A 16,080-nucleotide genomic window follows, 5' to 3' on the forward strand; every position below is an offset into this window, starting at 1 on the left:
TGTATGCAAAAAACTTGCAAACAATCGCTGTTAGCTCAACTGAGTGTGACTGTGTGTGTGCGACTGAGTGTGTGTGTGTGGCACAGCCTTTGCAACAACTTTTTCGGTGGCTGCTTCAATTACTAACAGCCCCGCAACAATAGCACTATTTCCGCTCTAAAATTTGAGCCAAGTTTTTGAGCCAGCTGCGTTTCGCTTTACCGCTTGCTCGCTTGTGTCTCTTCTCGCCTCTGTTTGTGTGTCTTTTGGCCACCTTTCGACTGGCTCGTTGCCGTTCACTTAGTAAATAAATTGGCAATCGCATTTAATGTGAGTTTATGTGCGTCGCAGGTAGCAAGACCGTGAGACTACACGTTAGTAGTTTTATACGTATATAGTATATACTATATATATTTTTTTTATTTTCATTCTCTGCTCGACTCGCTCGCTTGCTCGACTTTTTCGAGGCTCGTCGACGTTGTGCTCATGTGCAAATCGTAAATTTACGTTAATGCCGAAATTTCACGTGATAATGACGTGATTACCTGGCACACAAGCCCCGAAAAAGACGCCACCGACGACGAGTGGAATGACTTTTTCTGGGTGGAAAATAAGGCAACACTCACTAACATACTACACATGTGTCTGTAGGCTCTGGCAGTTTTTTGGGTAAATAGCAGCACTAAATATTGCGTTCCATTGCATACTCTCTCGTCTGCTCTGCCTTTGCTGTCAACTTTTGCTGATCTGGTCTCGTTTGTGAGCCGCTTAGGTAGTTTTGTTTTGTTTTTGTTGTCATTTGCTGTGTTGCTATTTGCGGAATTTAAGCATAAACTACTACTAAACAACTACTTCAACACACAAAGTATTGCATTTAGTCGAAAACAACTTCTCATTTACTTGTTCTCTCAACTGAATTGGCTTTGCTCTAATAAATTGAATAGCGATTTAAATGCATTCAACTCTTTTGCTCTAAACTCTGTTAAGAAATCTGAAACAAAAGTTGGTGTGCTTTTTGTGTGTGCGTTTTTTCTTCATTCCGCTTAATCGCAAAATGTCGCCTCATTCTTTTCGCTTTGCTGTGAACTTTTTAATTACTTTTGAACGACAATTCGAACTTTGCGCCTGTCGCTTTGCCTCTTTCGCTCGTCTTATTTTCCTTCCCTTTTGCCCTTCCCTTTTACACTCTAATTACAAACCAATTTATTGTCGACCTGTTTTTTATTTGAAATCCTCTTTCTTATTTTCCATCTCCATCTCCCGTTGAAGTTGCTTATCAATGAAAACTATTGCATTTGCCAGCGCGCGCGTTTCGAATGAAGTCACTCGCTTTGCTCGTTTTAAACGTTCGCTCGCATTGCCATTTCCGTTTCCGGTGCTACGCCTCGCCAGCCGCCAGCCGCCAGTTTGTTAGTTTTACCTTGACATTTTTTTTGTTGCCTCTTCTACTGCTGTTCTTTAACTTTTTTGCTGCTGTTGTTGCTGGTTGTTGTTGCTGGTTGTTGTTGTCCTTGTTATTGTTACAGTTTTTTGCTTAGTTACCTGCGCGTTTTTTTTTATTTTGTGTGTGCTTCTTATAGCATTGCCAGGTGTTGTGTTTTTTTTGCTTATTTTCTCGCCGTCGTCCTCGCTCGCTCTCTGTTTCTCTTACGCTGTTGCTTTATAACATTTACAACAACTCGAACAATATTTGTTTTTCTGCTCGGGCACCCGCACTCTCAACTCTACAACCTGTGTGTGTGTGCACAAAAGGTTCTAGGACCTCGGTCCTAGGGTCCTTTCGCTTTGCATTTTACATTGCATTGAAATCATGAATCATTTCAGCTGCACCTACTCCAGCTCGTGTGTGTGTGTGTGTGTGTGTGTGTGTGTGTGTGTGTGTGTGTGTGTGTGTGTGTGTGTGTGTGTGTGTGTGTGTGTGTGTGTGTGTGTGTGTTTGGTTTGGTTTAATGCAGCTTTGTGACTCGCTTTGCTTCGTCTGCTTGTTTTTACGGGTGCTACTAAGCTGATTTGCCTTAGCAATGAATTCCATTTGGCCCTTGGCTGGCTCTCTTCCTCTCTCTGTCTTTCTCTTCAACCGATCGATGGCTATTTTAAAGCCGAGTGATGTCATTGAAACCGACTTTGAAATTTAACTGGGAAAGCTTTGTGTGTTAAGCAGTTTAAATAATTGCGACCACAATAAATTATTAAATCAACAACAATTACTCAAGCGATCAATCGGCAATGATATAATCAATCAATGCGCCTGGCCAGACTGTGGTTTGCCGAATGAGCTCAATAAGTCTCGACACGATGTCCTCATAAAGCCACACACCAATGCTGTGTGAGAGTTTGAGTGTGTGGTGTATGTATTATAATGCGTTTCATGACTGCAATTATGTACGACGACGACGACGACGATGGCCCCCCTAACCCGGCACTTTATTAATACGTATACGCAGCGTGGGGCTAACAACAGCAAGAACAACTTGTACATGCCACACGGCATTTGGGGCTCAAGTGGTTGAGGTTTTAGCTACCCGTATTCGTTCGCAACAACTCTCAGCTTATGTGTGTTTGTTTGTGTGTGTTCAAGGTGTACACGTATGTGTGTATGTGTGTGTGTGCAATGTGTTTCGAGTTCGAGTGCTTCGTAATCGATATTACAATGTATGAATTGTGCGGCCATATTGGCGCCACTAAGCACATTGTGTTGGATACTCGTTGCCTTTTCTGTTCTGTTCTGTTCTGTTTTTTTTATCGCTGCTTGCATCAGCAGGAGGCCAAAGGCAGGCAGCTAACTGTTTGCACACTGCAAAGTTGCTGAAAACTCGGTGACTCTGCATCATGCTGAAAGCTGAGCACTGAACGCTGAACGCTGCTTGGTTTGCCTTGCCTTTGAATATTTTATGAGCTGCAGACAATGAGTTTTATAGTTCGATTTGTAAGCGCTTGCATCTTGTGCTCCATATGGACTAAGCCCGAGTCATTAATAATTACGAAATGGGTAGAAAAATATTAAAAGTGGCACTTAGTTGTTGCTTGAGGTAATCAAAAGAGTTATTGCTTGATTTGCATTTTGTTTAGCGTACTTAAAGTAAATCTAAAAAAGTAAATAACATTTAAAATGTGCTGAAATGCTTGTGGCTTAAGGTTTATAAGCTTGGGAAGTTTATTGGTTTGTGAATTTATAGTTGATAATGAAGCTAATGGAAAATGTTTTAAGAGAGAAACATATTTACAAGGGGCTAAAATCCATGCTAACCAAATGTATAATAAGATTAGTTATTGTTAAAGGTTCCAAGACGATGGTTACTAATGGTTTTAAGTTATATGTAAAAATTCTTCATAAAGTTAGACAACTTTTAATATAAACTTAAATCCATCAGAAGTTTTTCTGAATGCGAATTTATTAGTTGCTGATTAAGCTGATTGGAAAATCTATTGGAGCGAGGTAGAAAATTAGTAGAAGCACATTTCGAAGGCTTTAAAATCAATGTTAATTAACTTGAGCATAAATAATATTATTTTTAAAAATCGAAGCTAAGTGAAGCCATAGAAATTTAAAATGATTTTTGTTAGCTAGTAACTTTTAATTTTTATTTAAAAATTTTCATAAAGTTGGACAAACTTAAAAATAAACTTGAAGTTTTTAACAAAATGAATTTATTAGTTGCTGGTTAAGCTGATTGAAAAATTAGTTATGGAATGGTCAGCAGGGAGAGAAGGAAATAAAATCTGTGTTAATTAAATAGAGCGTAAATGGGAAATAATTTTGAAGTTCAATTAATAATCAATGTATTATTAAGTTATGCAAAAAAGATAAAAAAATCTTGATTAATTTATTTCCATTACACTGAAAATAATTTATTTTTATATAATCATACTCTACATAAAGTTACCCTGCTTAGCGTTAAATAAATGCCAGTTAACAGTATAATATTTGCTTGACATTTAGTGTTTGTGCTTGTGTTATTCGCCATTTTGACAGTTGCACTCAATGTCATTTATTCGATTTTCATGTGATTAGTGTTTTGCCACCATGAACTGTCTAACTTGTCTTGTGTTGCCTGCAACGAAAAACGAAAAACGAAACGAAACCGAATGGAACAAACAGAACACAGAAACAAAACCAAATAAAATAAAAGTGAAGCAGAAACCAAATAAAGGAAATCAAAACAAAAATTCAAAGCTCAGCAAGTCAGATTTTCCATTTGTGTGACTCTCTTGTCAGTTGTCATTTTCTATGAATACATTAGATACACCTCAGTCGAGTGTGTGTGTGTGGGTGTGTGGGTGTGTGTGTGAGTGTGTGCTTCTGGTAGAGAGCTGCACCATCAGTTTTATTTGACTTATGCCGCAGCAGCAGCAGCAGTTGCTGAAGCTGAAGCTTTCTCCCCCCGTTTCGTATTACACGCTTCAATGTTTTTGTAAAATGTGTAAATGAACTCACAATAAGAAACTCCCCTTCACACACACACACACACACAACCACACACACATGCAGACTAGAGACCCACATGAACAATGCATATAAACAATGACAGGCCATAAAATATGTATGTGGACACTCCCAAAATACAAGCTGAAGCCACACACTTCAGCTTCAACTACGCCTTGTTTGCTCTTGCTCAGACTGCTCTGATTGTTGATGTAAATGTCAAAATAAATAATAAATACAATTTCGCATTAGCCTGGCTGCCTGCCAAAAGTTGTACTCGCTGTACTGTATTATTTGATGTGTTTTAATATGGCCTTAATGTAATTGAATATCCATTTAATGCGCGCACATAATGAGAACAAAGCCCAGTGCATTTCCATAATACCATCGACAAGTGTGCTCTCGGATATATGTTTGTGCATAATTGGGGGGCTCTAGCGTGTTAATTGATAGCCCAATTAATAGTGGATCTGCCTGTTAGTCACTTAATTAATTGATCAATGCAATTTTTGTCGCATCAAGTTGTTGAGCACCAATTCAGCATTCAAGTGTGCTTTAATTATTCGAACACAAACATACACATACACTCATTCACTCAGTCATTCATTCATTTATTCAGTCTGTTAGCAGGAGAGTCTATCGTTTAGAAATGAGCATAAATTCCTCTACTCGTCTGCTCGCATTCAGCCATCCATCTTGCTGGTCGAGTCATGCTTCTTGGGGGCAGCTCCATTCAATAGTGCACTCATTTATTCATACGTGCGCTTATTGCAATGTTCATTGGTTTATATTCATTATGGCAATGGCACTCGTTGCGTTCGGACAGCGCACGAACGGAAGTAGGAGAAAGAACAGGAGCAACTGCTCTTCGCATGCTGTTGCTTTTGTGTTGTGTGAGCGTGCGTCCAATACGTTCGATAATCCAATAAATATTTATGAAGCACTTTATTGGAACAACACCGAATTACTTTATACATACCTCCATATGCACATGTACTTACTATACTACATATTTATGTATGTATGTATGTATGTATGTATGTATGTATGTATGTATGCGAGCAACTCGTGTCAAGACGAAATTGCACAACAACAAATAAAATGAAAAGAAATGTGCCTCGCATATCGCTCATACGCACCGTCGCTTTGATGCGGTCAGAGAATTTTTCCGTTTTCCTTTTTTTTTTATTAATAATTTTAAGCGCTGTCTGCCTGCCAGAAGCCATCAGCCATCAGTGATGGCCATTGTGTGCTGTTTAAATTATAAACGAAGTGATTGTCTAGCAAACTGCTGCAGTTTGTTGACCCAAATAGCTGACAAATGGCCAAAGCCTTAAACACCTGAACTGTCCACTGTCTAACAGGCAAAACTGCTGCAGCTAAAACAGGACTATCTACTCACACATATCAGTGCACAATTTGCATTATTAATGTTGGGTCAGTGTTGAAATGGAATCGTAGTTAGATGGAGAACTGAAGTTGGAGTTGGAGTCGAAGTTGTGGTTATTTACGAGCCTATCAACCCTTCGGACCAACGTCACCACCTACCCAAAATGTGCTGCCAGAGAGACAGAGAGCACATAATCATCGATTTATGGCCATCAACATGTGTGTGTTTGTACACGAGCTTGTGTTTGTTAACCGAAATAGAGATATCAATGCTAATTGGTTGAGGGGAATGGGAACGTTAAGGATTCAGTTCAGTTTATACTTGCATTAAATCAAATTACTTTTATGCGTACAATCAAAAAATTAAAGCACATTCGTGTTTAATGTGCAATTATTGAACGAGTGGCGCGACTAACAAACAATAACTGTGTGTTAACCAATTGTAAACACAAATAATGAATGGCAACAAAAAATAAAATGTAAAATCAATGCAGTTGCAAATACTATTAAACAACAACGAGCGAACAGAGACAGAAAGATGGAGAGAGAGAGAGAGAGAGAGAGTGCAACAATAACTGAAAAATATGATTGATGGACAATGGTTTTGGAGGGGTGTTGCACAGTGAGTCGTGCTCATGGCGCAGGACTACAAATTATTGACCAAATTTTGCATGCAGACATACCGCAAAAATGAGTACAAGAGCAGACAATTGTCGGTTTTTTGGGGAGTGACATGGTGTGGAAATGGTTTTGCAAATGGGTAGCAAAATGCATAACTGGGTCAATTTGACATGTCGTTGTCGCAGCAAACTCCTGACGTCTGCCATTCTGCCCCGGCCAACGGGGCGTATGAATGTCAATGCATAAAATTTATACTGAAATGTTTGCAACGATTTTTCTTTTTTCGGGGCAGACAAATAAATTGCAAGGCATGCAATAAGACGAGCCAAATGTGTGTCTAAGTGCCGTCTGACTGCGATTGCAACTGTATGTGTGTGAGTGTGCATTGTGCTTGTGTACAAATAAAATTGTACACGAAATTGACTTTCTCAGCATATATACTATAGGATGTGTATGTGTGTGTGTATGTTTGTAGCTCGCTTCACTCTGCAACCCTAAAACGAAACATGACTTTGAGTAACGTTGCTGCTGCATGTAAATGGGCGCCACGCCGCCATGCCACACGTTTCCCAGTAATCATCCATTATCCTAATGCCGACCATGTGCATGGACAGTACAATCCCCTTCCCTCTTCTCTCCCATCTCTTAAGTCTCCAGAGAGTGTGCATGAGTGTGTGTGTGTGTGTGGCTGGTCGATTGGATTATGCTCGAGATTGTCCTGACCTGTGTACGCTTGGCTGTTGCGACCTGTTCTCTGTTTGCCCTGCTGCGACATTTATTAATGATGCGACCGACCGAAACTCGTTGCATACTTTCAGGGGCAGGCAAAAGCCCAAAAAAAAAACACAGAAAAACGAAACAAATACGATTTGCGTAATCGCAACTTGGAAATCATATTAATTGGCCACAATGCCTCTTTGGCATTTACTTCGGATCAATAATGAAAAGTTCAAACTGCTTGTAATGCCAAAAGGTTATCTGTATATCGTTACCATCGAGTGCTTCTCTCCCCCGCTCCACGCAATTAAAAATGTTTATTTAGTTCAACAATCGATCGATGATGTTGTACGACATATACTCCGAGGAGGTTCAGTCAGCTGCAGCTATTCACATACGCATATGGAATGAGACTGCGGCTTGTCTCTCTCTCCGGCAATCGATACTCATAAATCGGGGCCATAAAATGGCAACACACACACACACACACATACTTTAAAAATAGCTCAAGAGTTTTTAAGTATCACCTGTGCGTGGGCCCCCTTAAAAAAGAAAAACTTTCTGTGTCTCGCATAATAATTCAAAGAAAGCGTCGCGCTTTTCATTGCATTAACTGTTGAAGCGACAGCTTAAAGATTTAGTATTCGCCCCGCAGCAGCAGACAATTGATTTATGCCGCAAAATGTTTAAGTGAGTGCCACACATTACGTATACGACAAGTGGAGACGAGTTGAGATGCGACACAATGATGCGACATCTGTTCTGTGGTTATTTGTATCAGAGTCTGGCTGGCTTTATAATTGTCATACGCTTACACGAGTATTTTTCATTTCCATTTTGGCTGCAGCAATAAGCAGCAGCTCAACTGCTGAGAAGCTGAACGGAACTGAGCTCAACTGAGCTGAGAGACTGGCATGTGTATGGCAGAGTTTGACAGCAGTCGGCCACGGCCATGGCCAGAAAGACAACAGACAGCAGAAGCAACAGCAACGGCAGCAACAGCGAAAAGTAAAAGCAACAACAGCTACGTCGATCAAATGAGCTGGCTCATTCCAAATTTCAGAAACAATAAAACTCCTGTTTCATAATATATGAGACAGGGCTTTGCCGACCCCTTGACAGACAGCCAGAAAATTGTGTGCCAGTTACTGATTTTCCGCTTATACTTTTTTGCTGTTGCTGCTGCTGTTGTTTTTATTGTTGCCGTTGTTGTTATTGTTGTCAAAAGTAAGCTGAATTGTGTGCAATTTAAGCGGCAACTGTCTGGCTGACTGACTGACTTTCTGAACGACTGACTGACTGACTGACAGACGTCGTTGGCAGCAGCGACTTCAACTCATTACCGTGCACCATTGTCAGCTGCTTCCCATGGTTTGTTTTTGCCACTGCGAGATTATTACAAATTCATTAGAGTTTTGCAAATGTAATTATGCGCTTTGCAAAGTGTTTGTCTGTGTGTGTGTGTGTGTTTGTTCCCTTAACTAGTCCAAAGTCAACAAACACAAACCAGGCAAACAGTCGCCCAGATTATGAGAGAGACAAACGCACAATTTCCAGATGCTGTTCAAACTTTCCACATAAAACGGCTTTGCATTAAACTCCAATAAAACTTACACAAAAAAGAATAAAAATTCTGCAGTCAAAGTTAAATTCTGTCTAGTTAAATGTAAGATTAATTGCTGAATTAAACTTGAGATCAAAACACAGTCAAATGATTTTTTAATTTTTAAATGTAAAATTTCCAAATAAGAAAAGTGTTTCTTGAGTCAATGTTGCATTTGATTATTATCGTAAACTAAGATATACTGAATTCAATATAATTCCTAAAAGGAATTGATTAGATATAATAAATTTTCTATAAGCTCATTGAACCCGATTAAAGATCTTTTAGAATAATGCCACAAATATTCAAAATTCATTTCTTGTAAGTTTTTGTATAATGAATTTCTTCATTATGAGTTACTTTGTATTTTTTTGATTGAATTGTTTAATACGCAGAACAATCTCAATCAATTATTTATCTTTTATAAGCAGAATGTCATTAAAATAAATTTCTAAAGTGATTAACATATATTAATTAGCAGTTAATTAGTTTATTGCGGCCCTTCTTATGCTTTTAAGTGCATAGTATTAATGTCAGTTAAGCAAACTTAAATTGCATTTGTCATGCAGAGACGAGACAACTGTCACTTGAGTCTCCCACAGAGAGGAGAAGAAGGAACAGGAGTTGGATTCATGACGATGCAAATGCCGTCTGATGATATCTTTTTGTATGTAGACCACATTTAATTACATCAATGTCAGTGCAAGAGGCTGAGGCTGAGACTGAGACAGAGGCTGAAGCTTCAGCAGTTAAAGTTTGTTGTGCGCGTAATTTGTGGGGCCGTCACTCAACGCGGCTGCAACTTTTATGAGACGCTGACAGGCGCCTAATTAGATCTACATACTATATATTTGTATATACTATATAGTCAAGCACCCACAGAGACACACAGCAGGTGGCAGCAGAGTCTATTATAGCTGACTTACTTGAGATTTCGACTACTCGAAATTATCTTACAAATGCATTTAGCTTGCGTACGCTATGTGGCATGTGGCATAGCTGACATGCAAGATGTGCGAGTGTGTGTGTGTGTGGCATTCAAGAGTTTGCTTTTGCTGCTTGCTGTCTGCTGCTTGCTGCTTTCTTGGTGTCGGACTTTGTTGGCCAAAGAATTCCAATTTAAATCGAATTTGGGCCGGCATGTGAAAGGCATGCGGTTTGGCATTTAGTCTCTGCACCAGAAACTTGACCAAGTCAATACAACGTCAATGCAGTGCTAATTCTCCGACTGACACTGCCTGCATACAATTTGTGGTATATTTATTGGCTTGTTTGGCCACACACACACACTCGCACACACACATCGTATATAATATATATCGAAAGCAAGCACAGCTGAATTGTTGGCCTGTTAAGCTGACCAGGCTTAAAGTCTCTGACCATTGACATAGATATTTGCACATCTGCTGAGTTCACTGCTCAACCGAATCTTCCACCCTCATCTCATATAGTATAGTATTTTAATATGTTAAATTTGGAAAATTTTACCACATGGCAAAGGGGGCTGGCTGCTGTTGGTCACGCATGGCGGCAGCTGTTCTGGCAATGACTTTCGGCCCAGTTGCTGCTGCTGCACAAAAACGTAACGTTAACTTATGCAACAACTTTCAACTTTAAATAAATAAATTTGCACACAGACAGAGCTCAGGTTTGCCACTGAGACTCTGCTTGCTGCACGTAACAATTTGTGAGGCAAATATGGCTTTATTTTAGTTTCAATTTTTACTTCGTTATTTTTTCATGTATGTACAAACACACAAATAGACAGAGAGAGAGAGAGGAGGAAAGTGAGGAGGCTGTGTGTTTGTTTTAGAACGCGCTCTGTGTGCTTGTGTTGTCTTTGGCAGCTACGTCGTCCTCAACGTCCTTTTGCCGCCATTTTACGCTCGTTATGGCAACACTTTGGCTCAAAAGCAAACGACGCTGACAACGTGCACGCCTCAAACGGCCGACGCGCCACACAGCTACAAAAAAAAGAAAAAAACACAAAAAAAATGCTAAAGAAAATGAAGAAAAAACTACAAAAAAAAAAGAAAATGTTATTGCGTCGTGTGCGGCTCGTTATGTTCCATAAGGCAACACATACACACTGAGAGAGAGAGCGAGAGGCAGCAGCCTCGGCGAAAAAATCATTTCAAGCAGAAACAACAAGGGAAATGCACAAAACGCCTTCGCGCCTTGCAGTTTCCTTCCTCCTCCCACGTCTCCCTCTCTCCATCAGTGCGAATGTGTGTGTGTGTGTGTCAGTGTGTTTGCCTACATTTCGCTTCGTTGACTGGCAACTTTCGTCGCCTGTGCACTCGCACCCGCTTGTGATTGACTGCAACATGTCTGTCTTCCACTCGCTCTCCTCTGCTTCTTCTCCTCCTTGTTGTTGCTTCTACTTGTTGTTGTTGTTGTTTGGCAATAATTTTTTTTAACGCTCTGGCAAACGCATGCGGCGTTTGCCCGTTGTCTGTCGCCTGTTTGTTTACATGATTGTGCACAGAAGTGTTTACTTCTCCCCAACTCCTTTCGCCTCAATCCGCCTGCTTTGCGAGTGCATTAGCGCTCAAGAGTCTAGAGGCGAGGCAAAGGCAAAGGAGGAGAAGGAGTTTTGCATTTCCCTTTGAGCCAAATCACAGCAAATTATATTTTTATTGATTCTGTCAACATTTGCGCGCGCGATTTGCTCGATAAAAGCGCAGCAAAGTGAATTAATTTGACTGAGTTGCATATTGCGCATACGCCACGTTGCCCAGTTCCTGCTAGTTACCAGCGCCGTTGTTGTTGTCACTTCTCTGTTGGGATTGCCCAGCCGATAAAGGAAACGGAATGAAAGGGAGAGCAACAATTTTAAAAGCTTGGCACAACGCAAAAACCGCAGAAAGTCGCGACAGCAGCAACTACAACATCAACAAACAGCAATAGCAACATCAACAACAACAACAAAGCCAACAACTTTTCGCATTCACTAAAACTTTTCAACATTTTCTTGTTAGTCATTGTTGTTGTTGTTGTTAGCTGCATCGCCATAGACTCACTGAACAAATTGTAAATGAAAAAAACTTTTTTATGTTATTCAGTGTTTGCTGTGGGCGGCTCTTTCGTCATTTCCTGTCTCTCTCTCTCTCTCTCTCTGTCTCTTTTCTATGTGTGGTGTTGTTGTCGTTATTGCTGCATTATGTCTATTGTTGTCTATATAAGTTTTGTCGAAAGTAATTGTAAATACTGTTCCTAGTTCCACTGACTGCCTTCCTGCCTTTCTGCCTAGCTGTCTGTCTATCTTGCTGTCAATTTTTGTGGATTGTGCTTTTCATTTTCTACAAATTAGTCAATCCTGAAAGTCAACTTTAAGGCAACGACAAAAGAACTACCATGAAATATTCATGATTTTGATCTATTTCCAACTTTTTTATGTGCACTTGTTATGCATTTTTCGATCAACAAGGTAAAAATGCAGACAAGTGAAGCACACGTAATACAAAGTGTTTTTTATGTAAGACAGTGTAAGAATTAAAAACTACAGCATAGAGAAAATGAATGCAGCTCGGATTTAGATTAAGTCAACTTTGTAAGCAACAGCAGCAGCAGCAACAACAAAAAAACAAAAACTTGCACATAATAGTAATAATAATAATAATAGCAGCAACAATGGCGACGCTGATAGCAGAAACAGAGCATTAAATGCACTCAACTATAAAGTGTGAAAGGGTTGTTGTTTCACAAGGCAACAAAATTAAAAGTATACAAAGCAAAAGCAAAGCGAAAGCGTGTTGACAGCAGTTTGTAGAATTATTAAAATCATCAACCTGACGACGACGAGGAGCACAACACCATCGCTCACCATCGCTCCACCACCAGCAGCACCACCGTCCAGGCGAAGAACAAAGCGCATCCCAACACAGCGAACATGACCCGATTTCGTATCAAAAATTTAAAAATCCTCTCCTGTTGCCTCAGCGTTTGGGTCACGCTCTTTGGCTCTGCCCTCCATTTGGCCCGCTGCAGTGAATTTCCCGAGCGCGAATGTTGCGACTTGACCACCACCTCAACGGTGGGTCCATTACCTCTGCCGCCTCCGGCTCTGCCCACCGATAAATCATTATCGTCAGCGACAACGGCCTTGGAGACAGATCTAAATTTAACCATTGGACGATCGGGTAAGTAAGCGAAGAACAATTGCAATAAAGTTGAAATGTACTCAAGAATATTAACAATTCGTAAAGTGTTAACATAAATATGAGCAAACTCAATACAGCTAACCTTATTTAAAACTACGAAAGCTACATTCAACTATGAGACTAGATACCGATTATTTAAACATTAAAGTTAAAATGTAGCAAGATAAATATCAAGAAATACTAGAAAATATATCACAAGATATATTTGAAATGACAAGAAATACATCAAATAATAATAAAAGTATACCAAAAGTTATATTTGGTATAACCATTTACCTATACATTCATGATATTCCAAAGATAGAAATGGTACAAACAAGTTCCTAATGTTATATTTGGTATAGAAATATAGTTTTAGATTCAATTTATACCAAATAAAGAAATATATAAAGAAATATAAAAATATACCGAAAGCTGTATTTGGGATAACAATATAATTACATTCAAGATGTACCAACGGTAGAAATATGAATAAATACCAAAAATATACCAAAAGCTATAGTTGGTATAATGATATATTTTTTCCCCATTGGAAAAATTTCTTATTTAATAAATGCTATCCATTGTTATAGCATTATAGTTCAAATATACTAAAATAATGTCCCGAAAATACTAAAAATATACCTCAAGTTATATATGAGCAATACAATATACCACGGTCAAGACATGCCATAAGTAAAAATATATCAAGATATACTAAAATTTTACCAAAATTTATATTTGGTATAACAATATACTTCTACATTCAAGATATACCAAAGATACCAACCTATAAGCAAAAGTTATACATGGTATAGGGATATAGTATACTTTTACCCTATTGTATGAATTTCTTATTTAATTATGCAAGGCCAATTTAGCATTCTATTTTTATTTACAATTACCACAACAATATCGATAATGTTAGCATAAAACGGATGAAGACGTGTGACCTTTAAACTAGATTAATTCACTTAAAGCAACCGCAAACACTTTTAACTATTGCCATTTCACTATTTGTGCGCTGGGCTCTAAATATAGCGCAGCTGCTAAATGAAGTCGACACATTATTGGCAAACAATATTTAACGCTTCGCTGGCTACACAAATACTCTCGCCCCACATGTGGCAACTAACATATACTTATATGTATGTTATATAGTGTAGCATACTTATGTATCAGCTGGAAGAAGGAAGATAGCGGCAGCTGCCATCACTTATGCTCCAATTAACACGATGACCTTTCAAGCCATCGACGACGCGGCTTAGCTGATTGTGGTGTTGGTATTGGTGTTGGTGTTTGGGTTTTCTGGTGAAGCCATCGACCTGTTTCAACTCCTCAACTGGGATTGAGCGGGAAAGTGACAGCCAGCTCTGTACGTGGCACATTCCTCCCCGCTGCACTCCACCGCTGACCTCTAAGCCCCTGTCTGCATGTCTGTCTGCAATGGAGACGCTGAACTATTTGAAATGCAAAGCAAACGTCAGCTGTAAAACAATTTATATTCACTTTGAATTGAGGTTTTGTTTCGTATTTTATTGTGTGGCAACAGACACAGCAGAAAGAAAGCAGAGAGCACAGAGCAGAGCAAGGTGTGTGTTTGGAATAAGTTTGTTATCCTGCACGGCAACTCGACTTGTTTTAAATGTTTGCTGAGCATTGCTACGTGCCGTAAACAGGAATAGCTATTGCAATTGCAGTCTGTAGTCTGAAGAATAGAGACAAGACAACATTTTTCCAATTGGCCACGGGGACAAGGTAAATAAACATGCCACTCCATTGAGTTTGTTGTTAAATGTGTGTGCGAGTGTGTGTGTGAGTGTACTCTGCTATTGAAAATGGTTTGTTGCTTTCCATCATGCATTTGAAGAAGCAGTTAACGAGCTTTTCGTGTCCAAACTGACTCCAGACTCTCTCGCTGCATTCAAAAGTTCACATTAAAAATAACCGATAATAACTGCCCATAACCAACTCATGCCCTTCCACTTGTTTTGCATTGCAATTAAATTAATATTTACCCTTTACATCCAGCCCACAAAAAAGTATAAAAAAAAAACCGAAACTACTTTATCCATTCAAACTGTGAAAAAGTTTTGCAGCCAGTGAGTGCTGCAAAACTTTGGCAAATGAGTTGAGTGGTCGCTATTAATGGGGCTTTCATAGAATTTTCGTACAAATTTTAAATGTCAAATTAGTAACAAATTAAATATGCCAAAATGTAAATTGAATTAGCTCCTTCTTCTGCCAATCGTTGAAATGCTCGATACAAAAGAAAATGCGGGAGCAACAACCCCGCACACACACACATACATAAACACACACATACGTACGCAATCGCAGTAGCTGGCCCCTATAATTGAGTTTATTAAATAATCATAAATATCGATTCAATTCGATTCGATTGGATTCGTTTTGGTTTCGTTGCGATGCGATGTAAAAGAGAGAGAGAGAGAGCAAAGTGACTTCACTATAAAAATGGCCAATTGTACATCAGAAATGCAAAATGCTTGAAACTTGTTCTGACAAGTATGCTACAAGTAAATGTGATTGATTGACTGGCTGATTGATTGATTGGGTCAGCGGCATATATAGAGACACAGAGACATAGACACAGACAGACAGACAATTAAGTTGGCTGCTCAAATTAGTCATTAAATGGCACTAAAGCCTCGAGCTGAGAATGTGGCTAAGACTGTTTGCCAATTGCACTACAAAATCGATCGGCAAAAAAAAAATAGAAAAAAACTGAAAAATCGTAAAAGAACAAACACACGCACACACACACACATAAAAAGTCGACCACTACTCCAATTACATTATACTCACACACACACACATACATAGTGGAGGACATACATAACAATTTGCAATGAGGTTGACGTTGAGGGACATAAAAATTTCCGTATGCCTTTTCATCGACATCGACGGCAAAGTCTACGACATAGTACAACAACAACAAAGTCCGGCCAAGTCCTTGCCTTGCTCCTGTCACACAGCAACGTAGACGACGTAGACGACGACGACGATGTTGAGTACGTCTTGCAGTTTATAGCATTTAGATTGAGTTTGCACACATCCTTCACACACACAAGCTGCTTGAATTCGCTTTCGTATTCGACTTCGCCATCGACTTCGACTTCGCATTTGAATTGGAATTTTCTTTTAGTGGCCAAGCCAAAAAGGAAAGTACTCCGCCCCTGCCTGAC

General features: G+C 39.3%; 2 protein-coding genes across 7 annotated transcripts in view; one reads left to right on the forward strand and one right to left on the reverse strand.

The window, feature by feature from the left end:
• Window positions 1-16,080, reverse strand: part of LOC117573389 (ABC transporter G family member 23) — a 203,142-nt gene that overhangs the window by 167,801 nt on the left and 19,261 nt on the right. The window lies entirely within an intron of this gene.
• Window positions 1-16,080, forward strand: part of LOC117576520 (uncharacterized) — a 105,325-nt gene that overhangs the window by 33,849 nt on the left and 55,396 nt on the right. For 3 of the 6 annotated variants that reach the window (XM_034261338.2, XM_034261329.2, XM_034261336.2), the window contains exon 2: window positions 12,358-12,874. The exons of 2 other annotated variants lie outside the window; for them this stretch is intronic. In XM_034261338.2, coding sequence (XP_034117229.1) covers window positions 12,625-12,874 — 250 coding nt within the window. In that variant the 5' untranslated portion in view covers window positions 12,358-12,624. Of the gene's footprint in view, window positions 1-12,357; window positions 12,875-16,080 lie in introns of those variants that run through there. One more of the 6 variants, XM_052007047.1, reaches the window with a different exon arrangement.

This window comes from Drosophila albomicans, chromosome 2R, assembly GCF_009650485.2.
Source record: "Drosophila albomicans strain 15112-1751.03 chromosome 2R, ASM965048v2, whole genome shotgun sequence".
Classification (NCBI taxonomy): Eukaryota; Metazoa; Arthropoda; class Insecta; order Diptera; family Drosophilidae; genus Drosophila; species Drosophila albomicans.